The sequence below is a fragment of the Trichomycterus rosablanca genome, chromosome 3 (assembly GCF_030014385.1).
Source record: "Trichomycterus rosablanca isolate fTriRos1 chromosome 3, fTriRos1.hap1, whole genome shotgun sequence".
Taxonomy (NCBI): Eukaryota; Metazoa; Chordata; class Actinopteri; order Siluriformes; family Trichomycteridae; genus Trichomycterus; species Trichomycterus rosablanca.
Window position 1 is genome coordinate 51,735,772 of NC_085990.1, and position 24,599 is coordinate 51,760,370.

Sequence of the window (24,599 nt, forward strand, 5' to 3'; positions counted from 1 at the left end):
CCTTTTCAGAATCAGGGAGAGACGTTTTAACAAGGCAGCCGTGCAGCAATCCGTCGATCTGTAGCTGTTGTGATGCCTCCTGGTGTGAAATGCAAAAGCTCCCTCTGCAGCAGGAACATCATCTTCTGTGTTACTCTGTGTTTACCTGACGAACTCATCATGAAGCTTCCCCCAATATTCACAGAGCTATAATAAACATTTCATGTTAAAATATTGGGAAATTTGACAAATTATCGAGCACCGTTCCGAGGCTTTAGGCTGAGTAGGCTAGGCTTACATTAGGCTACCGTGGTACTGTCTTTGATTTATGATATTTTCAGCTTATGATGAGGTTATTGGAATGGAACACCATGGTAAGTGGAGGAGCACCTGTATGTGCTATCTTACTGTTGATAAACTGTTCAGAGTTGCAGCGTTTACGTCGCAACTGGACCATTTTGTGCTGCATTGAAAATTTGTAAGTGTCCGACCTCAGAGGGCGTTTGTGCTGTGCCTCATGTTGGGAAACTCGTTTTTCCCATAAAAGCGACACCACTTGAAGGCAGCATCAGTTACACACTCCTGTGTTCTGTGATTGGAACCGACGTTCTGTGTAATGTATCACTATTCTTGAGAGGACAATAAAACCAAAGCAATGAAAAATATCACCTGGATTGAATTTGACATGAAAATTTCACACGTGTGATTTTTATAGCTGGAGGTGGAGATAAATCCAGCTGGGACGTATAAATCTAGTACAGGATAAAAGGTGGGAGAGAGTTTCTCTTTACTGCTGCTGCAACAGAGAGTCCGGCCATCACGTGTGTGTGGTGTGTGGGGGGGGGGGATTTTTACACACAGGGCACAGCGTGATTGTCTGTGAGAATCTACCACTGGCTGGTGTTAAATAAATAAAAGAGCTGGCAGCTTCATGTGATGGGTGGGTGGGTGATAGATGCCAAAAAAAACAAGAACAACTGGTGACGGTTAGTCATGATGGTGAGCATGCTAACACGCTGAGAGATTACAGTCACGTTATGTAGATACGTATTCTATTTTTTAAATAGATTAACGTACAGACAGACAGACAGATTATAGAGAGACAGATAGACAGACAGACAGATTATAGTGACAGACAGACAGACAGACAGATTATAGAGATACAGATAGACAGACAGACAGATTATAGAGTGACAGACAGATAATAGACAGATAGACAGACAGACAGACAGACTATACAGTGACAGACAGACAGACAGACAGATTATAGAGAAAGAGATAGACAGACAGACAGATTATAGATAGATAGATAGATAGATAGATAGATAGATAGATAGATAGATAGATAGATAGATAGATAGATAGATAGATAGATAGATAGATAGATAGATAGATAGATAGATAGATAGAGAGACAGACAGGCAGATAGATAGATAGATAGATAGATAGATAGATAGATAGATAGATAGATAGATAGATAGATAGATAGATAGATAGATAGATAGATAGATAGATAGATAGATAGACAGACCAATTATATTTAGACAGACAGGCAGACAGAGAAATAGATAGATACACAGACAGACAGACACAAAGATTATAGACAGACAGACTATAGATAGACAGACAGATTGTAGGCAGACAGACAGATTATAGATAGACAGACAGATTATAGATAGACAGACATATAGATTATAGATAGACACAGATAGATAGATTATAGATAGACAGACAGACCATTATATATAGACAGACAGATTATAGATAGACAAACAGACAGATCATAGATAGAAAGACAGATTATAGACAGACAGATAGACAGACAGACAGATTATAGACAGAAAGATAGACAATGCAAATGGTATTACAATGTATTTCAGAGATTTACTGGAGTTGAGGTCAGGACTCGGGCTACTGGAGCTCCTAAACACAGTCTCAACAGACCTCATGGAACTTGCTTTGTGCACAGGGGCACAATCATCCTAAACATGGAAAGAACCCCAATTTAAACATCTAAACATAATAATTAGTTGGGGTATCCACATACTTTTGGTCATGTTGTGTATATTTGAATATATTTCATAAAACTTTCTACACAAATGAAATGATTTTCTTTCTTTCTGTGTGTGTTCTGAATGGTTCTTCACTCGTGTGTACTAGTGGACACATCACCAATGCATTCCTCAGCTTGTGTTTTTTCAAGTGTGCCTGGTTAACCACAAAGCCAAACTCCATCCCTCACACTGCCCTTAAAATCTTTACAACTGCCCTTTCCCATAGATTAAGCTAAAAACCTGTCCCTGCCGACTGTGAACCGTCCGCAAAGCCCCCCTTCACTCCCCTGACAGACAAGACTGTGCATTAGATTCCTCAGAGGCAGGAAAAGTCATCCCTGAAAAAAACCTACAGGCACGACATTCTTCAACCTGCCACATAATAATAGTGTTTCTTAGGAGCTGTCTGGACGTCGTAAAAACATTCAACTACATCCGAGGATCCTACAGAGCCGGGACGATCCCTTCCTTTTTACCTAAAAGCTGGGATTATGGGGGGATTACTTTTTCATATGGGTGATATAAGTGTTGAAAACAATGACCATGCATAACATTATGAGCACTGACAGGTGAAGTGAATAACACTGATTATCTCTTCATCACGGCACCTGTTAGTGGGGGGGATATATTAGGCAGCAAGTGAACATTTTATCCTCAAAGTTGATGTTAGAAGCAGGAAAAATGGGCGAGTGTGAGGATCTGAGCGAGTTTGACGAGGACCAAATTGTGATGGCTAGACGACTGGGTCAGAGCATCTCCAAAACTGCAGCTCTTGTGGGGTGTGTCTGCAGTGGTCAGTATCTATCAAAAGTGGTCCAAGGAAGGAACAGTGGTAAACCGGCAACAGGGTCATGGGCGGCCAAGGCTCATTGATGCACGTGGGGAGCGAAGGCTGACCCGTGTGGTCCCATCCAACAGACGAGCTACTGTAGCTCAAACTGCTGAAGAAGTTCATGCTGGTTCTGATAGAAAGGTGTCAGAATACAAAGAGCATCACAGTTTGTTGTGTATGAGGCTGCATAGCCACAGACCAGTCAGGGTGCCCATGCTGACCCCTGTCCACTGCCAAAAGCACCAACAATGGGCACGTGAGCATCGGAACTGGACCACGGAGCAATAGAAGAAGGAGGCCTGGTCTGATGAATCACGTTTTCTTTTACATCACGTGGACGGCCGTGTGCGTGTGCGTCTCTTACCTGGGGAACACATGGCACCAGGATGCATTATGGGAAGAAGGTGAGCCAGCGGAGGCAGTGTGATGCTTTGGGCAATGTTCTGCTGGGAAACCTCGGGTCCTGCCATCCATGTGGATGTTACTCTGACACGTAGCTCCTACCTAAGCATTGTTGCAGACCGTGTTCACCCTCTCATGGAGACGGTATCTCTGATGGCTGTGGCCTCTTTCAGCAGGATGATGCTCCCTGCCACAAAGCAAAAATGCTCCAGGAACGGTTTGAGGAGCACAACAACGAGTTTGAGGTGTTGACTTGGCCTCCAAATTCCCCAGATCTCAATTCAATCGAGCATCTGTGGGATGTGCTGGACAAACAAGTCCGATCCATGGAGGCTTCACCTCACACCTTACAGGAGTTAAAGGATCTGCTGCTGACATCTTGGTGACATCTTGATACCACAGCACACCTTTAGGGGTCTAGTGGAGTCCATGCCTTGACGGGTCAGGACTGTTTTGGCAGCAAGGGGGGCCAACACAATATTAGGAAGGTGGTTATAATGTTATGCCTGATCGGTGTAAATGGAACAATTATTGGAAAGGTGCATTTTGTGTTTACTCATGTTGACTTTATCTTCTATGTGTGAGGGGCAAATACTTTTTCACAGCACCGTATTTAATTTTTAATTTCAGATTCAATATCAGCTGATTGATGAATCCATCCTAAATCATCACACACTTTATAGCAGCCAGTCCACCTTCTGCATGGGAGGTCAGAGGAAGCCGTAATACTCACTCACTCACTCACTCACTCACTGTCTTAACTGCTTATCCAATCAGGGGGGTGCTGGAACCTATTTCAATGGGCGCAAGGCACACAGTAACACCCTGGACGGGGCGGCAGTCCATAACAGGGCAGACACACAGACACACACATTCACCTATAGGGCAATTCAGTGTCTCCAGTTAACTTGACTGCATGTTTTTGGACTGTGGGAGGAAACCGGAGCTGCCGGAGGAAACCCACGCAGACACGGGGAGAACATGCAAAATCCGCACAGACAGGACTCAGACCGCCCCGCCTGGGGATCAAACCCAGTACATTCTTGCTGTGAGGCGACAGTGCTACCCACAGAGCCACCATGTCGGAAACTGTAATACCTGGGGCTTAAATCTGTGTACACACTGTAGGACTAGAATCAAGCTTCGAACCTAGGTCCCCAGGACCCATGTTGCTGTGCATCACCCACTCTACCACTCAAAGTTAAAATGCACCCAAACAATAAATCTTTGATGTAAAGTAAATAACCTTCTATTTAGATCTAGTTCTCTTTGCTTCATTCCATGTTTTAAAATATACATTGTTGGACAATTACAGGCGTTTGCCGCCCCAAATTACAGCTCAGTGCTCAGGAAAAGGCTATATTTTGGACATCGGTTAAAGTAAGCCGGTGAAATAAAAGGCTAAATACATGGTGTAAAGCTTCCACTCAAAACAGAGATTCGGGGTGTGTATGAATCATGTAGATCATCTCAAACGTTTACTGTAGTGAGACGAACATCATTCAGATTATAGACAGACAGACAGATTATACATAGACAGACAGATTATACATAGACAGACAGACAGATTATAGATTGACAGATAGATAGATTATAGATAGACTGACAGATTATAAATAGATAGACAGATTATAGACAGACAGACAGACAGACAGACAGACAGACAGATAGATTATAGATAGACGGACAGATTATAAATAGACAGACAGACCAATTATATATAGACAGAGAGATTATAGATATACAGACAGACAGATTGACAGACAGACAGATAGATAAATAGATGGATGAATAGATAGATAGACAGACAGATTACAGACAGACACAGACAGATAGATTATAGATAGACAGACAGATTATAGATAGATAGACAGACAGATTATAGATAGACAGACAGACAGACAGATGATAGATAGATAGATAGATAGATAGATAGATAGATAGATAGATAGATAGATAGATAGATAGATAGATAGATAGATAGATAGATAGATAGATAGATAGATAGATTACAGACAGACAGACAGATATTATAGATAGACAGACAGATTATAGATAGATAGACAGACAGATTATAGATAGACAAACAGACAGATTATAGATAGATAGACAGACAGATTATAGATAGACAGACAGATTATAGATAGACAGACAGATAGATTATAGATAGACAGATTATAGATAGATAGACAGACAGATTATAGATAGACAGACAGATAGATTATAGATAGACAGACAGATAGATTATAGATAGACAGATTATAGATAGATAGACAGACAGATTATAGATAGACAGACAGACAGATTATAGATAGATAGATAGATAGATAGATAGATAGATAGATAGATAGATAGATAGATAGATAGATAGATAGATAGATAGATAGATAGATAGACAGACACAGACAGACAGACAGACAGACAGACAGATTATAGATAGACAGACAGATTATAAATAGATAGACAGATTATAGACAGACAGATTATAGATAGATAGACAGACAGATTATAAATAGACAGACAGATTATAGATAGATAGATAGATAGATAGATAGACAGACAGACAGACAGACAGATTATAGATAGACAGACAGATTATAAATAGATAGACAGATTATAGACAGACAGATTATAGATAGATAGACAGACAGATTATAAATAGACAGACAGATTATAGATAGATAGATAGATAGATAGATAGATAGATAGATAGATAGATAGATAGATAGATAGATAGATAGATAGATAGATAGATTATAGACAGACAGATTTAGAAGGAAGAAAAAAAAAGGGACCCACCCCATTACACTGTATTTTACAAAATGTCTCGTTTTTTCTGAATATTGGTTTGTACATTTAATTAGATAAACTAGACAGGCCACTGATTAAGTACTTTGTAAAGCCACCTTCTGCATTAATCCCATCAATCAGCTTTGCATGCCTGAATTGGGGAATATTGGCTCGTTTTTTCATGTAGAATTGCACGAGTTCTACCTAAATTTCATGGTGACCGATAGTGCACTGCTCTCTTCAGGTCCATCCACACATTTTCTGTCAAATGTACTGTAGGTCAGAGATCTGATTTGGCCACTGATTTGTGTTTTGGCAGTATGTTTAGGGTGAATCTCCAGCCCATCTTCAGCTGTCTCTGAGTTTTTTGTCTAGTTTGTTTTTTTGTTCTTTAGTATTTTGATGTACTTGGCGTGAATCATTTACCTCTAAATGCTGACCACTAGGTCCCCGGGACCCAGGTTGCAATTCCAGGGATGTGCCGCCCCAAATTACAGCTCACTCCTCAAGAAAAGACTAGATTTTGGTTGACAGTTAGCCTCGTTTGTGATCTGAAAGGTGATTGGTTGTATCTGAGCAAGAATATAATGGTTATAAGGGGCTGGTTTTCAGTTTGGTGAAGAGGGATAAAATTTGATTCACGGACCTCGTTTTTCAAAACTCACAGATTTCATGGATGTTTAAAGAAAAGAGCCACATTTCACATCAGTCATTAAATTACACTCACAAACTGAGTGATAGAATAAATGGAGCTACAAAACGCAGCACAGCTTCCTTAATAGTTGAATGTAAACCCAGAACATCCAGCGACGGTGCGAGGCTTCATGTTCTGTCTCAAATACGAAAATTCTCATTCGTCCATGTTTTGACCCCCCGCGTCCACAGAATTGGTTGGGAGTTTTCCAAACTCAGTTACCCGAGTCGTGTTTTTAGCTGATTTGCTAACTAAATTGCTATAGGATTGCTAGGACACCTCATAGTGCAAATTAGCCAGCAAATGTGTGTAACAGTTGGGCTAAGACGAGACACAGGGCGGACACACACGCGTAGATGGGTTTAACAAAAGTTTAATAATGAGCAAACTACAAGACAAGTATAAACAAGACAAGACAAACAAACACAAGATCTATGATAAATGCTAAGCTAAATGCTAATCTAAACTAATCACACATAACGTGACTAAACCTACACCCTAAGCTAAGAACTAACCTGAACACCAACAAGAGCATGGACTGATGACAAACAAGAACAAACAGGGGCAAATAGAAGCAAACAGGCACAAGCAGGATAAACAGGATAAAACAAACCAAACAAACCAAATCAAAGTCAAAAGATACCAAACAAACATGAGGAAGCAAAGACATGCAAAGGGGAAAAACCAAAAAGACAAACCAGACAGACAGACAGACAGACAGACAGACAGACAGACAGACAGACAGACAGACAGACAGACAGACAGACAGACAGACAGACAGACAGACAGACAGACCAAAATCACTCGCTGAGGTAAATTCAAGGAAAACCAAACCAACAGAACAGTCACATCAAAATAGCCTCAAGTGAATGGTCCCCAGCTGCTATCTTAAATCCCTGTAGGTGATTAGCAAGGGACCAATCACAGTGAGGGGCGTTGGCTTCAGCTTGTGAGTGCTCCTGGAGAGAAGGGCGTGGCACCTAGGCACACTCCAGGAGCAGAGAGGCTTGATTCGTGACAACGTGAGATGTTAAATCACTGAACACAAACCTCAAATTGCATATTTCACGATTTGTGACACGATTTACACAACCATGAATTAGATAGGGCCTGAGCTATAATGTGTAAATACAGACAGTTTGAGGATATCATATGAATGGTTTAATATAATGAAGGGCAGGAATGAAAGCAGCATGTAGGGCTGATAGATTTCTTTCCGTTTAATGCAGAACTCTTTTGCTCTACTTTGCAAACTGAGCTTTGCTTTCTTTACATCTTGTGCCCAGACGCTTTGTTATTCTAGTGATTTGCTGACATTGACCCCAAAATAGTTATGCACTATTTCTCTGCTCTGTCTGGCAGGCTCTAAAAGCAGGGCTGAAGCTAAAAGTGAAGCGGTGCTACATCCTGGCACTTCTGTCTCTCCTCACCTTCTCGGCGGTGATGATAAACACATATTCACCCTTCCCCTCTGAACAGACAGGATTGCCCTCTCACGGGCCTCAACAAAAGCGACCCACTGAGCTTCTCCGTCGGCTTCCTTTAAATGTTCACAGTGGAGACCGGAAGCTTTCCAGAGTTAAAGATTCAACCAAGCACACACCGGTGGGTCACGGCTACCAAAACCGAGGCATAAAAATACAGAAAAGAGTTCATAAACCAACTAAAGGCAACGCAAAGGGGGCGAAAGGGGGAAAAAAGAAACACTCCCTCCAAACATTTGTAGTCAATATGAAGGAAATGCTGGCCAACCAACCAGGCAATGGGAACGAATCGAAATCTAAGCACGCTATCCAGCTTCTGCCCAGGCATGACCAAATTATGACTCAGTCCGCCAGCACGGGTTCCTTCCAGCCCAGAATTAAGCCATGCAGACACAAATGTTCTCCAGATGCGCCCAAGCCAGAGCGGTTTATGGGGAGTACTGGTTCACTGCGAGTGAATCTTAAAAATACCTCAGGAACCAAAACACATGAAAGACGATCAGCGTCCTCGCCGAAGAAAAAGCCCCAATCTGTGCTGGAAAACAACGTCGTCTCTGGGGAAGGGGCTGATTTGCCGGACTTTATGACTCGCTGGTGTCAAATTTCACATGATGACATTTTCAGCGAGAACTGGAACCAAACCCAAGCTGATTCCCTGCCCTGGTTTAGTAGGGATGATGTGGAGAAGATCGATTTGCTGGCCAGGGGCACCGTGCTGACTAAAGCCAGACTCTCAGGTCACGGCCAAGTGCTTCAGGTGGGACTCGGCGAGGATAGTGAACGCAACCACACCAGACTCTGCCAGGAAGGAAACTGTGCCCTGATCAAGCGTCCCGGTGACTGGATCGAGGTGCTTGCGTTTCACCTGGACAGGATTCTGGGTCTGAACCGCAGTCTTCCAGCAGTGATGAGAATGTTTAACAGTAGTCTTCTACCATATAAGTACACCAGCGGTTCTGGGAGGCCTGTGGTGTGGTGGGATCCTGATATTCAGCATTTAGCTGATGATGATAATGACCAGAATTCTTTTCTGCTCACTTGGACCCAGTATCAGACTCTTCTAAAAGCCAGATGTGGGATTCAGGTACCTCTAGATTCAACGATGTGTGTAGGCGTGCACCATTCGGAGTGGGGGCGACTGGCGTTGTTCGACTTCCTGCTGCAGGTAAGAAGATGTTAGGAGTCTGAGAGTGTTCATGATTTCATTTTTTATTTCATTTTCTTTAATTGTACACACGCGAGACAGATACTGTCCAATTTATCAGCTCCACTTACAATATAGAAGCACTTTGTAGTTCTACAATTACTGACTGTAGTCCATCTATTTCTCTACATTCCTTTGTAGCCTGCTTTCACCCTGTTCTTCAATGGTCAGGACCACTACAGAGCAGGTATTATTTAGGTGGTGGATGCATTCTCAGCACTGCAGTGACACTGACATGGTGGTGGTGTGTTAGTGTGTGTTGTGCTGGTATGAGTGGATCAGACACAGCAGCGCTGCTGGAGTTTTTAAATACCGTGTCCACTCACTGTCCACTCTATTAGACACTCCTACCTAGTCGGTCCACCTTGTAGATGTAAAGTCAGAGACGATCGCTCATCTATTGCTGCTGTTTGAGTCGGTCATCTTCTAGACCTTCATCAGTGGTCACAGGACGCTGCCCACAGGGCGCTGTTGTCTGGATATTTTTGGTTGGTGGACTATTCTCAGTCCAGCAGTGACAGTGAGGTGATTAAAAACTCCAGCAGCGCTGCTGAGTGTGATCCACTTCTATCAGGATTTGTTTCACCCAAGAGGATTCCATCCTACCAGCTCCAGCTCTTAATAGCATCATTAACTGTAATTGGTGAATTAAACATGCCTTAAACTGTCACAGTGAAGGTTTCACTTCAACACAAACCCTCACCCCATCCCAGACGAATCAGGGCACGCTGGGTAATTAAACCAAGCAGATAAATCACCCCTGTAATTACACGTCTTATCATTAAGGTACACGTTTCATAAACCACACAGCAGGGAAACCCTGTGGCTCACAGAAGAATGAACGTCTAACAGTCCAACAGTGATGGAGTGGGGATTAAACGTCTAACAGTCCAACAGTGATGGAGTGGGGATTATGGTGTGGGGGTGTTCTTCAGGAGTTGGGCTCGGCCCCTTAGTTCCAGTGAAAGGAACTCTTAATGCTTCAGCATACCAAGAGATTTTGGACAATTTCATGCTCCCAACTTTGTGGGAGCAGTTTGGGGATGGGCCCTTCCTGTTCCAACATGGCTGCGCACCAGTGCACAAAGCACAAGCTCCATAAAGACGTGGATGAGCCAGTTTGGTGTGGAAGAACTTGACTGGCCTGCACAGAGTCCTGACCTCAACCCGATAGAACATCTTTGGGATGAATTAGAGCGGAGACTGTGAGCCAGGCGTTCTCGTCCAACATCAGTGTCTGACCTCACAAATGCTCTTCTGGAAGAATGGTCAAAAATTCCCATAAACACACTCCTAAACCTTGTGGAAAGCCTTCCCAGAAGACTCTGTTGATGCATGCTCAATAATCCAGGTACACAAATCCACAAAGTTGAATCAGTTCATCTGGACACAAGTTTGTTGTAGAGATACGTTTCGTCACTCAATCCGAATGACTTCTTCAGTCTGAGCTGGTGTTAAATACCCCGATCTTATATGCAGTTGATTTGCATAACGACTGATCACCACCCATTGCATAACAATGGAACCGGTGATCAGGACCATATGAAATTCACAATGACCATTAATTACAATGGTCATGTGTGTCTTTCACACATGATTGGGGTAAAGCTACAATTACGGCATTGTAAGATGGTGAGAGATGTATTCTCAGGCCCCCTCCCCGGTTCAGAGATGGTCCCAGAAGAGTTGAAGCTGTTATAGCTGCAAAGGGTGGGCCCACATCATAGTCACTCAAGTTCATGTGTGTGAAGGCAGACGAGCGAATACTTTTGGCAATATAGTGTATTTAAACCATACACTTAGTGTTTGTTTATTTAGCACATATAATAGACAGGCTAATGCTGATTGATTTGATGGTCACACTGCCACCACACAGTTGTTTAGTTGGCAGCCCTGTGTGTGTATTTTTGCCTCCCAGTGTTTTCAGGACCTTGACCAGGATAAATCAGCTATTAAATATAAATGAATACATTAATGAAAACCCAGCTAGGCTACAGAGAAGTTCGATGTAAATAATAATAAATGTGTGTGTGTGTGTGTGTGAGTCAGTGTGTGAGTGTGTATTAGAAAGAAAGCCATTAAAAAAACATCAGAAGAACCTGTTAAGAAGTGGATAGGTGTAATCTGTCCCTCAGCTAATACAGTGTATCACAAAAGTGAGTACACCCCTCACATTTCTGCAGATATTTAAGTATATCTTTTCATGGGACAACACTGACAAAATGACACTTTGACACAATGAAAAGTAGTCTGTGTGCAGCTTATATAACAGTGTAAATTTATTCTTCCCTCAAAATAACTCAATATACAGCCATTAATGTCTAAACCACCGGCAACAAAAGTGAGTACACCCCTAAGAGACTACACCCCTAAATGTCCAAATTGAGCACTGCTTGTCATTTTCCCTCCAAAATGTCATGTGATTTGTTAGTGTTACTAGGTCTCAGGTGTGCATAGGGAGCAGGTGTGTTCAAATTAGTAGTACAGCTCTCACACTCTCTCATACTGGTCACTGAAAGTTCCAACATGGCACCTCATGGCAAAGAACTCTCTGAGGATCTTAAAAGACGAATTGTTGCGCTACATGAAGATGGCCAAGGCTACAAGAAGATTGCCAACACCCTGAAACTGAGCTGCAGCACAGTGGCCAAGATCATCCAGCGTTTTAAAAGAGCAGGGTCCACTCAGAACAGACCTCGCGTTGGTCGTCCAAAGAAGCTGAGTGCACGTGCTCAGCGTCACAGCCAACTGCTGTCTTTGAAAGATAGGCGCAGGAGTGCTGTCAGCATTGCTGCAGAGATTGAAAAGGTGGGGGGTCAGCCTGTCAGTGCTCAGACCATACGCCGCACACTACATCAAATCGGTCTGCATGGCTGTCACCCCAGAAGGAAGCCTCTTCTGAAGTCTCTACACAAGAAAGCCCGCAAACAGTTTGCTGAAGACATGTCAACAAAGGACATGGATTACTGGAACCATGTCCTATGGTCTGATGAGACCAAGATTAATTTGTTTGGTTCAGATGGTCTCAAGCATGTGTGGCAGCAATCAGGTGAGGAGTAAAAAGATAAGTGTGTCATGCCTACAGTCAAGCATGGTGGTGGGAATGCCATGGTCTGGGGCTGCATGAGTGCAGCAGGTGTTGGGGAGTTACATTTCATTGAGGGACACATGAACTCCAATATGTACTGTGAAATACTGAAGCAGAGCATGATCCCCTCCCTCCGGAAACTGGGTCGCAGGGCAGTGTTCCAGCATGATAATGACCCCAAACACACCTCTAAGACGACCACTGCTTTATTGAAGAGGCTGAGGGTAAAGGTGATGGACTGGCCAAGCATGTCTCCAGACCTAAACCCAATAGAACATCTTTGGGGCATCCTCAAGCGGAAGGTGGAGGAGCGCAAAGTCTCGAATATCCGCCAGCTCCGTGATGTCGTCATGGAGGAGTGGAAAAGCATTCCAGTGGCAACCTGTGAAGCTCTGGTAAACTCCATGCCCAGGAGAGTTAAGGCAGTTCTGGGAAATAATGGTGGCCACACAAAATATTGACACTTCAGGAACTTTCACTAAGGGGTGTACTCACTTTTGTTGCCGGTGGTTTAGACATTAATGGCTGTATATTGAGTTATTTTGAGGGAGGAATAAATTTACACTGTTATATAAGCTGCACACAGACTACTTTTCATTGTGTCAAAGTGTCATTTTGTCAGTGTTGTCCCATGAAAAGATATACTTAAATATCTGCAGAAATGTGAGGGGTGTACTCACTTTTGTGATACACTGTAGCACCGTATCGATTGGGAGAAGCTGCTGAGTGGATCCCTGAACACTTGTTCCCAGCATCTCGAGTGCGAGTCGTCACCCGATAGTGTGGAACAGCGTGAAGGACAATTTTACTGTCACGACCGGAGCCAGAGACCATCAGAGTGCTGGAGATAAACGTTTTAATACGGTTCCTACTCCTTTAAAAAGGGGGTTACGTCTCCTGAGAGTGGAGGAAAATACTAATAAACCTTCTAAACCGTTTTAGACCCTTAATACGTTTATATTTCAGTTTCTTCCTGTTTATCTTCTCAATCACTCACTCACTTTCTTAACCGCTTATCCAGTCAGGGTCACGGGGGGGGGGGGGGGGGGGGGGGGGGGTGCTGGAGCCTATCCCAGCTTTTCAATGGGTGCAAGGCACACAGTAACACCCTGGACGGGGCACCAGTCCGTCGCAGGGCAAACGCCCCGCCTGGGGATCAAACCTAGGACTTTCTTGCTGTGAGACGACAGTGCTACCCACCTACCCACCGTGCCCTACCCTATTTATCTAACTGTTTATTGTCATTTCATGTATAATTAAAAATACACTATTATTGTTACTTTGGTCAGGGTTGTGGTGGGTTTGTGCCAAACTCACACACACACACACTCACACACTCATTCACTTGGACACTCATATCTAGTAGTTGATTTATCTTTTGGGTGGCAGGATGGCTCGGTGGGTAGCACTGTTGCCTCACAGCAAGAAGGTCCTGGGTTCGATCCCCAGGTGGAGAGATCCGGGTCCTATCCATATATGTTCTGTCTGTGTGGGTTTAATTATTATTATTATCATTATTATTATTATTGTTATTATTATTGTTATTATTATTACTATTATTATTATTATCATCATTATTATCATTCATTATTATTATTATTATTATTGTTATCATTTTTATTATCATTATTATTATTTATTGTTATTATTAATATTATTATATAATTTTAGTTTGGCGCATAGGGCTCAGTGGGTAGTGCTGTCACCTGACAGCAAAAAGGACCTGGGTTCAATTCCCTGGCCGGGTGGCCAGGGTCCTTTCTGTGTGGAGTTTGCATGTTCTCCCTGTGTCTGTGTGGGTTTCCTCCGGGTTTCCTCCCACAGTCCAAATTTGGAGCTAATTGGAGCTACTAAAAATTTCATTTTACTAAGAGATTACAGTTGAATTTTTGATTGCTAGTCCTTAACCACTAGGCTACACCTGCCCTAATTACCCATGTTACTGTGGGAATCAAACCCAAGACCTTCTCACTATGAGGTGACAGTGCTACCCACTGAGCCACTGTGCCACCCAGCTGAACAATGAAGCTTTACTTTTGTGCTACCATGACCCATCAAGTAGCGACTCCTTGACTAGCCTTTAACGTGATCTAAACCATCAAGGACTTGTTGTTTGACTTGTTTGTTTGGTGGCTTGTTGTTTGGTGGCTTGTTTTGGTGTCGTGCATAGAGAATGTGTTGTATTCTAGCTCATGTAGCATGCTTTGGACTCTTGCTTATGGGAAGCATATTTTAATTTTATAGCCAAGTTCATGTTTAGCATTAGCATTGTGGAATCTTTCAGGGTGTGGCTTAGGGTTGAGGATTGTTTAGGATCATGTTTCATGTTGGTTCAGATTAGCATTTGGCATAGTGGTTGGCATAGGTCATGTGTTAGTGTGTCTTGTAAAATCATGAATAAACGATATGTAATCTCGGCTTGTGTGTCCGCCCTCCCCTCTCCTCATGAGCCCTGTCCAAATAAGTTTCTGAATTAGATTGTGTGAACTGTATATTTACATTTACATTTTCAGCATTTAGCAGACGCTTTTATCCAAAGCGACTTACACAATGAGCAATTGAGGGTTAAGGGCCTTGCTCAGGGACCCAACAGTGGCAACTTGGTGGTGGCGGGGCTTGAACCGGCAACCTTCTGTTTACTAGTCCAGTACCTTAACCACTGAGCTATCACTGGCTAGGGCCAGTGATAGCTGATTGGGCCCTAGCCACTGGTATATTGATAAATGCTAGTTTCTAATTTTTGCCTAAGGTTAGTATAGCTAACTAACTTTTTTTTTTTTACCTCTTGTCGGTGGTCCAAGTATTAAATAGGAGGGCTAGGACCATGGCTGGATTACTGACCGGGCCAGTGGGGCCAGCGCCCAGGGGCCCTTGAGGTCAGGGGGTCCCGGGGGGGCCCTGGCCCAAAACATTTTGCGATGTCTATCAACATTTATGATACAATATATTTTTATTTCCGAGGGCCCTCCATTTTAAGGATCCTCTGACTATTAGGGACTTTGACCCCAGGGCCTCTTGGGGGCCCTAGCCATGCTTTTGGGGCCCCTAGCCATGCTTTTGGGCCCTAGCCATGCTTTTCGGGGCCCTAGCCATGCTTTTGGGCCCTAGCCATGCTTTTGGGCCCCTTATGAAAATGGATGAGGCGTTGTGGCACTGCTCTGACTTCGACTTCTGGCTATTAGGGGTCCTAGGAAAGAGGGCGGCATATTTTTAGAGGGCCCTGGTTATGAGAGCCCCTACCAGGGGGCCCTAGAGAAGAGCAGGGCATACCATTAGAGGGCCCTTGATCACGAGGGCCCCTGCTATGGGGCCCTTGACTTCCATAGAAGTCGTTTACCATGGCTCCTTGACTTTCTAGGGACCTACAAATTGCCAGGCAAGCTACCATATTTCATAACAGACGTTTTGTTGCAAATATGCGATTCAGGCCCTTACTTAATGTTTCTGAATTTGTATTGTTTCAAAATTATTATGTTCAATTTCTCTTAAGCGCAGAGACACAAATTAATTTAGCAATTTTGCAATTATTTAAATTTAAGACAAGCAATTTCAAGCAGTTTGAATGCATACACACACTTAACTGAGCTATTTGATGTTCTTTTCATGCCTGACAATATGTCCAACAGTGAGCTCACTTTAAAGGCTAACTCACTCGCCCAGGGGCCCAGACTATCCTTAATCCGTCCTTGGCTAGGACTCGCTAATTCCCCCCCTGTTATTCAAACCATGAGCTATTCAACACATATAGATTTTTTCTTATTTAAAATAAAAAAAAAAGAACAGAAACAAGGTTTAGGCTTTTCTCACCCTGTATCCAAAACACAGCAGAGGAAAAATGTCTCGGGCTGTATTCCAAACCACAACTGCACTATTGTACTAAATACACTCTGTAAACTAAACTACTGACAATGACATCAAATTAATCACCTTTTATTTTCTATGTTGTGTGAGAATCCTGAGTGTGAACTCCTCACAGTATGTAACAAACATTAAGTTGAAATTATAAACAAGTAAACACTTGTACATTAAATATACACACACTTTTACAAAATGACAGATTATATACACCTGTACATATATAAACTCAGGTTATACTGATACTATTATAAGCTGTACAAAGAAAAAGTTATGTTCAGGTGTAGCTGTGAAATAATAATAATAATAATAATAATAATAATAATACATTTATTTTATAGAGCGCTTTCCCAGATACTCAAAGATGCTTTACAAACGATATCAGGAAGACAACACAAAACTGTGGCAATAAATTATGACTAAATAAATAAATCAAACAAAATTACAGGTGTTTTACACAGGTGAGTCTTAATCAATGATTTGAATTTTACTAAATCAGAAAAATTTAGAAGAGAAAATCAGAAGAGAATTCCAAAAGACGGAAGCAGCAATAGAGAAAGCTGCATCACCCCAGGTCCGATATCCAGCCCTTAAAGGTGGGGACACAAGACTAGTATCAGAAATACTGTTTACTTTTATTCGCTCTCAGCTAGCACTCATCCACGTAGATACACTTTGAAACCATGATGCCGTCACCTTTACGGAGGTTTTCACAACCACGTGTGATGTAACAGAAACGTGTGAAATCCGCAGTGCAGAGTACAGAGTGTTAAATCAGAGGTCCTACAAAACACACATCTCAACCACAATCAGTACACTTCATCCAAATCTACCACTTGGTGACTTTGTTGACTGCTTGGTGACTTGTTTGTTTGATGACTTTGTTGACTGGTGACTGTTTGTTGACTGTTTGGTGACTTTGTTTGGTGACATGTTTGTTTGGTGACTGGTGACTTTGTTTGGTGACTGTTTAGTGACTGTTGACCGACTTTGTTGACCGACTTTGTTGACCGACTTTGTTGACCGACTTTGTTGACTGTTTTGACTGTTTGGTGATTGTTTGTTGACTGGGGACTTTGTTTGGTGACTGTTTGTTCGGTGGCTGGTGACTGTTTGTTTGGTGACTTTGTTTGGTGACGTGACTGTTTGGTGACTTTGTTTGGTGACTGTTTGGTGACGTGACTGTTTGGTGACTTTGTTTGGTGACTGTTTGGTGACTGGTGACTTTGGTGACTGTTTGGTGACTGGTGACTTTGGTGACTGTTTGGTGACTGGTGACTGTTTGGTGACTGGTGACTTTGGTGACTGTTTGGTGACTGGTGACTGTTTGGTGACTGGTGACTTTGGTGACTGTTTGGTGACTGGTGACTGTTTGGTGATTGGTGACTTTGGTGACTGTTTGGTGACTTTGTTTGGTGACTTTGGTGACGTGACTGTTTGGTGACTTTGTTTGGTGACTGTTTGGTGACGTGACTGTTTGGTGACTTTGTTTGGTGACTGTTTGGTAACTGGTGACTGTTTGGTGACTGGTGACTTTGGTGACTGTTTGGTGACTGGTGACTTTGGTGACTGTTTGGTGACTGGTGACTTTGGTGACTTTGGTGACTGTTTGGTGACTGGTGACTGTTTGGTGACTGGTGACTTTGGTGACTGTTTGGTGACTGGTGACTGTTTGGTGATTGGTGACTTTGGTGACTGTTTGGTGACTGGTGACTAGTGACTGTTTGGTGACTTCGGTGACTGGTGACTTTGTTTGGTGACTGTTTGGTGACTGATGACTTTGTTTGGTGACTTAATTTAGTGGCTTGTTTGTTTGTTTGGTGACTGTTTGGTGACTGGTGACTTTGTTTGGTGACTGGTGACTTTGTTTGGTGACTGTTTGGTGACTGGTGACTGTTTGGTGACTGGTGACTTTGTTTGGTGACTGGTGACTGGTGACTTGGGTGACTGTTTGGTGACTGTTTGGTGACTTTGTTTGGTGACATGTTTGCTTGGTGACTGGTGACTTTCTTTGGTGACTGTTTAGTGACTGTTGACCGACTTTGTTGACCGACTTTGTTGACCGACTTTGGTGACTGTTTTGACTGTTTGGTGATTGTTTGTTGACTGGGGACTTTGTTTGGTGACTGTTTGTTCGGTGGCTGGTGACTTTGTTTGGTGACTTTGTTTGGTGATTTTGGTGACTTTGTTTAGTGACTGGTGACTTTGTTTGGTGACTTTGTTTGGTGACTGTTTGGTGACTGGTGATTTTGTTTGGTGACTGGTGACTTTGTTTGGTGACTGGTGACTTTGTTTGGTGACTTTGTTTGGTGACTGTTTAGTGACTGTTGACCGACTTTGTTGACCGACTTTGGTGACTGTTTTGACTGTTTGGTAATTGTTTGGTGACTTTGTTGACTGGTGACTGTTTGTTGACTGTTTGGTGACTTTGTTTGGTGACATGTTTGCTTGGTGACTGGTGACTTTGTTTGGTGACTGTTTAGTGACTGTTGACCGACTTTGTTGACCGACTTTGTTGACCGACTTTGTTGACTGTTTTGACTGTTTGGTGATTGTTTGTTGACTGGGGACTTTGTTTGGTGACTGTTTGTTCGGTGGCTGGTGACTTTGTTTGGTGACTTTGGTGACTGGTGACTTTGTTTGGTGACTTTGGTGACTTTGTTTGGTGACGTGACTGTTTGGTGACTTTGTTTGGTGACTGTTTGGTAACTGGTGACTGTTTGGTGACTGGTGACTTTGTTGACTGTTTGGTGACTGTTTGGTGACTGGTGACTGGTGACTGTTTGGTGACTGGTGACTTTGGTGACTTTGGTGACTGTTTGGTGACTGGTGACTGTTTGGTGACTGGTGACTTTGGTGACTGGTGACTTTGGTGACTGTTTGGTGACTTTGGTGACTGTTTGGTGACTGGTGACTGTTTGGTGACTTCGGTGACTGGTGACTTTGTTTGGTGACTGTTTGGTGACTGATGACTTTGTTTGGTGACTTAATTTAGTGGCTTGTTTGTTTGTTTGGTGACTGTTTGGTGACTGGTGACTTTGTTTGGTGACTGGTGACTTTGTTTGGTGACTGTTTGGTGACTGGTGACTTTGTTTGGTGACTGGTGACTTTGGTGACTGGTGACTGGTGACTTGGGTGACTGTTTGGTGATTGGTGACTGTTTGGTGACTTTGTTTGGTGACATGTTTGCTTGGTGACTGGTGACCTTCTTTGGTGACTGTTTAGTGACTGTTGACCGACTTTGTTGACCGACTTTGTTGACCGACTTTGGTGACTGTTTTGACTGTTTGGTGATTGTTGACTGGGGACTTTGTTTGGTGACTGTTTGTTCGGTGGCTGGTGACTTTGTTTGGTGATTTTGGTGACTTTGTTTGGTGACTTTGTTTGGTGACTGGTGACTTTGTTTGGTGACTGGTGACTTTGTTTGGTGACTTTGTTTGGTGACTGTTTAGTGACTGTTGACCGACTTTGTTGACCGACTTTGGTGACTGTTTTGACTGTTTGGTAATTGTTTGTTGACTGGTGACTTTGTTTGGTGACTTTGTTTGGTGACTGGTGACTGGTGACTTTGTTTGGTGACTGTTTGGTGACTGGTGACTTTGGTGACTGGTGACTGGTGACTTTGGTGACTGGTGACTTTGGTGACTGTTTGGTGACGTGACTGTTTGGTGACTTTGTTGACTGGTGACTGTTTGGTGACTGTTTGGTGACGTGACTGTTTGGTGACTGGTGACTGTTTGGTGACTGTTTGGTGACTGGTGACTGTTTGGTGACTTTGTTTGGTGACATGACTGTTTGGTGACTGGTGACTTTGGTGACTTTGGTGACTTTGGTGACTGGTGGCTGGTGACTTTGGTGACTTTGTTTGGTGACTTTGGTGACTTTGTTTGGTGACGTGACTGTTTGGTGACTTTGTTTGGTGACGTGACTGTTTGGTGACTTTGTTTGGTGACTGTTTGGTGACGTGACTGGTGACTTTGTTTGGTGACTGTTAACTGGTGACTGTTTGGTGACTGGTGACTTTGGTGACTGTTTGGTGACTGGTGACTGGTGACTGTTTGGTGACTGGTGACTGGTGACTGTTTGGTGACTGGTGACTTTGGTGACTGTTTGGTGACTGGTGACTGTTTGGTGACTGGTGACTTTGGTGACTGTTTGGTGACTTTGGTGACTGTTTGGTGACTTTGATGACTGTTTGGTGACTGGTGACTGTTTGGTGACTTCGGTGACTGGTGACTTTGTTTGGTGACTGTTTGGTGACTGATGACTTTGTTTGGTGACTGGTGACTTTGTTTGGTGACTGTTTGGTGACTGGTGACTTTGTTTGGTGACTGGTGACTTTGTTTGGTGACTGGTGACTTTGGTGACTGTTTGGTGACTGGTGACTTTGTTTGGTGACTGGTGACTTTGTTTGGTGACTGGTGACTTTGTTTGGTGACTGTTTGGTGACTGGTGACTTTGTTTGGTGACTGGTGACTTTGTTTGGTGACTGGTGACTGGTGACTTTGGTGACTGTTTGGTGACTGGTGACTTTGTTTGGTGACATGTTTGCTTGGTGACTGGTGACTTTCTTTGGTGACTGTTTAGTGACTGTGGACCGACTTTGTTGACCGACTTTGTTGACCGACTTTGGTTACTGTTTTGACTGTTTGGTGATTGTTTGTTGACTGGGGACTTTGTTTGGTGACTGTTTGTTCGGTGGCTGGTGACTTTGTTTGGTGACTGTTTGTTCGGTGGCTGGTGACTTTGTTTGGTGACTTTGTTTGGTGATTTTGGTGACTTTGTTTGGTGACTGGTGACTTTGCTTGGTGACTTTGTTTGGTGACTGTTTGGTGACTGGTGATTTTGTTTGGTGACTGGTGACTTTGTTTGGTGACTGGTGACTTTGTTTGGTGACTTTGTTTGGTGACTGTTTAGTGACTGTTGACCGACTTTGTTGACCGACTTTGGTGACTGTTTTGACTGTTTGGTAATTGTTTGTTGACTGGGGACTTTGTTTGGTGACTCTTTGTTCGGCTGGTGACTGTTTGTTTGGTGACTTTGGTGACTGTTTGGTGACTTTGTTTGGTGACTGGTGACTTTGTTTGGTGACTGTTTGGTGACTGTTTGGTGACTGGTGACTTTGGTGACTGGTGACTTTGGTGACTGGTGACTGGTGACTGGTGACTGTTTGGTGACGTGACTGTTTGGTGACTTTGTTTGTTGACTGGTGACTGTTTGGTGACTTTGTTTGGTGACGTGTTTGGTGACTGTTTGGTGACTTTGTTTGGTGACGTGACTGTTTGGTGACTGTTGACTGTTTGGTGACTGTTTGGTGACTGTTTGGTGACTGGTGACTGTTTGGTGACTGTTTGGTGACTGTTTGGTGACTGTTTGGTGACATGACTGTTTGGTGACTGGTGACTGGTGACTGGTGACTTTGGTGACTGGTGACTGGTGACTTTGGTGACTGGTGGCTGGCGACTTTGGTGACTGTTTGGTGACTGGTGACTTTGGTGACTATTTGGTGACTGGTGACTTTGTTTGGTGACTTTGGTGACTGGTGACTTTGTTTGGTGACTTTGGTGACTGATGACTTTGTTTGGTGACTTAATTTAGTGGCTTGTTTGTTTGTTTGGTGACTGTTTGTTTGGTGACTTTGGTGACTTTGTTTGGTGACTGGTGACTTTGTTTGGTGACTGTTTGGTGACTGGTGACTTTGTTTGGTTGGTGACTGGTGACTTGGGTGACTGTTTGCTGACTGGTGACTTTGGTGACTGTTTGGTGACTGGTGACTTTGTTTGGTGACTTTGGTGACTGGTGACTTTGGTGACTGATGACTTTGTTTGGTGACTTAATTTAGTGGCTTGTTTGTTTGTTTGGTTACTGTTTGTTTGGTGACTTTGGTGACTTTGTTTGGTGACTGGTGACTTTGTTTGGTGACTGTTTGGTGACTGGTGACTTTGTTTGGTTGGTGACTGGTGACTTGGGTGACTGTTTGCTGACTGGTGACTTTGGTGACTGTTTGGTGACTGGTGACTTTGTTTGGTGACTTTGTTTGGTGACTGATGACTTTGTTTGGTGACTTAATTTAGTGGCTTGTTTGTTTGTTTGGTGACTGTTTGTTTGGTGACTTTGGTGACTGTTTGGTGACTGGTGACTTTGTTTGGTGACCGTTTGGTGACTGGTGACTTGGGTGACTTTGGTGACTGGTGACTTTGGTGACTGTTTGGTGACTGGTGACTTTGGTGACTGTTTGATGACTGGTGACTGGTGACTTTGGTGACTGTTTGGTGACTGGTGACTTTGGTGACTGTTTGGTGACTGGTGACTGTTTGGTGACTGTTTGGTGACTGGTGACTTTGGTGACTGTTTGGTGACTGGTGACTTTGGTGACTGTTTGGTGACTGTTTGGTGACTGGTGACTGGTGACTTTGGTGACTGGTGACTGTTTGGTGACTGGTGACTGGTGACTTTGTTTGGTGACTTAATTTAGTGGCTTGTTTGTTTGTTTGGTGACTGTTTGTTTGGTGACTGATGGCTTGTTTGTTTGTTTGGTGACTTTGTTTGGTGGCTTGTTTGTTTGTTTGGACCTGTGGGAGGCTGTGAGGCGACAGTGCTACCCACCAAGCCACCGTGCCGCCCTCAAACCACAACAATATTATTAATAATAGTATGTGTGTATGTATGTATTGGTCAGACTAAAAGACTGGAGAGGTCAGGAAGGAGTTTATTAGAGGGACGGCACAGAATGTATTGGGGATAAAGTGATGGAGGAGAGATGAACTGAGCATGTGCAAAAGAGGGATGAGAGTTCTACAAAACACACATCTCAACTACAATCTGTGCACTTCATCCAAAATCTACTGCTGTCTGAGCTCTTCTCAGAAGAGTGCACTCACACATTTACTCACTCGTATTTAAGGGTGGTTTAAAATAGATGCTTCAACGTTAGCGTGTTTTTGTTAGATGGGAGGAACCCTTAAAAGAAAATATGCTCGCAAACTCCTGCCAAATAGAGACCAGAAGCAAGAATTAAACCCAGAACCTCCATGATTTATTAAATATACTCACAATAATCTCTGGCTGTGTACCAAACCACACTGTAATGAAGGAGAGTGGGTGGCAGGGTGTGTTTATTTCTCAATAATCTAGATTAGAATACAATAGCCGCACCAAAATAAACGTACCAAATTCCAGAAGGAACAAAATGTCAAACAGGGTGATGTAGCAGCAGATAGTAAAAGGGTCAGAGAAGGGTCGTACACAAAGTACACAAATCAGCTAGTCCTAATTATATCTATCTATTATGTTGCTGGCCATCCTCCTCCTCTTTTACCTTCAACTCTTCCAAGCATACTTTTACATTCTCACAAGGTGTCATTAATGTTACATAATTATGAATTAGACTATTTACAATAATCTCTGGCTGTGTACCAAGCCACACTGTAATAAAAGAGAGTGGGTGGCAGATTGTGTTTATGTCTCAATAATCTAGATTAGAATGAAATAACCGCGCCAAAATAAACGTACCAAATACCAGAAGGAACAAAATGTAAAATAGGGTGATGTAGACCAGGGTTTATCAAACTTTTTTTAAGCGACCCACATGTTGTCCATGATTTTTACCGCAACGACGCAAAAACCAAAAACAAAACTAAATATACTGAATTAATAAAAATTGTGAGAATCTGGTCCCACTGTGGATTACAAGGTGTAACGTAAAGCCTCCACTAGGGGGCGTTTGTGTACAAGTTCATTTTATGTTTATGTGCCTGTTAAAATTCTTATTAAATTATTATTATTCTTCTCCATGAGACCCTTGGATGAGGGTTTGAAAAACCCTGATGTAGCGGATAGTAAAAGGGTCAGAAAAGGGTCATACGCGATGTTCGTAAATCAGCTAGTCCTAATAATATCTATCCATCTTGTTTCTGGCCATCCTCCTCCTCTTTTACCTTCAACTCTTCCAAGCATAATAGTCTTTTCCAGTGTATTTACATTCTCACAATGTGTCATTAATGTTACATATTTATGAATGAGACCATTTACAATAATCTCTGACTGTGTACCAAACCACACTGTAATGAAGGAGAGTGGGTGGCAGGGTGTGTTTATGTCTCAATAATCTAGATTAGAATCAAATAACTGCACCAAAATAAATGTACAAAATTCCAGAAGGAACAAAATGTCAAAAAGGGTGATGTAGACCAGACTTTTTTTAAGTGACCCACATGT

At 42.9% G+C, this 24,599-nt stretch overlaps 1 protein-coding gene across 1 annotated transcript in view; it reads left to right on the forward strand.

The window, feature by feature from the left end:
- Window positions 1–24,599, forward strand: part of gask1a (golgi associated kinase 1A) — a 48,575-nt gene that overhangs the window by 18,869 nt on the left and 5,107 nt on the right. The window contains exon 4 of the mRNA XM_062992324.1: window positions 8,114–9,400. Coding sequence (XP_062848394.1) covers window positions 8,114–9,400 — 1,287 coding nt within the window. The remainder of the gene's footprint in view (window positions 1–8,113; window positions 9,401–24,599) is intronic.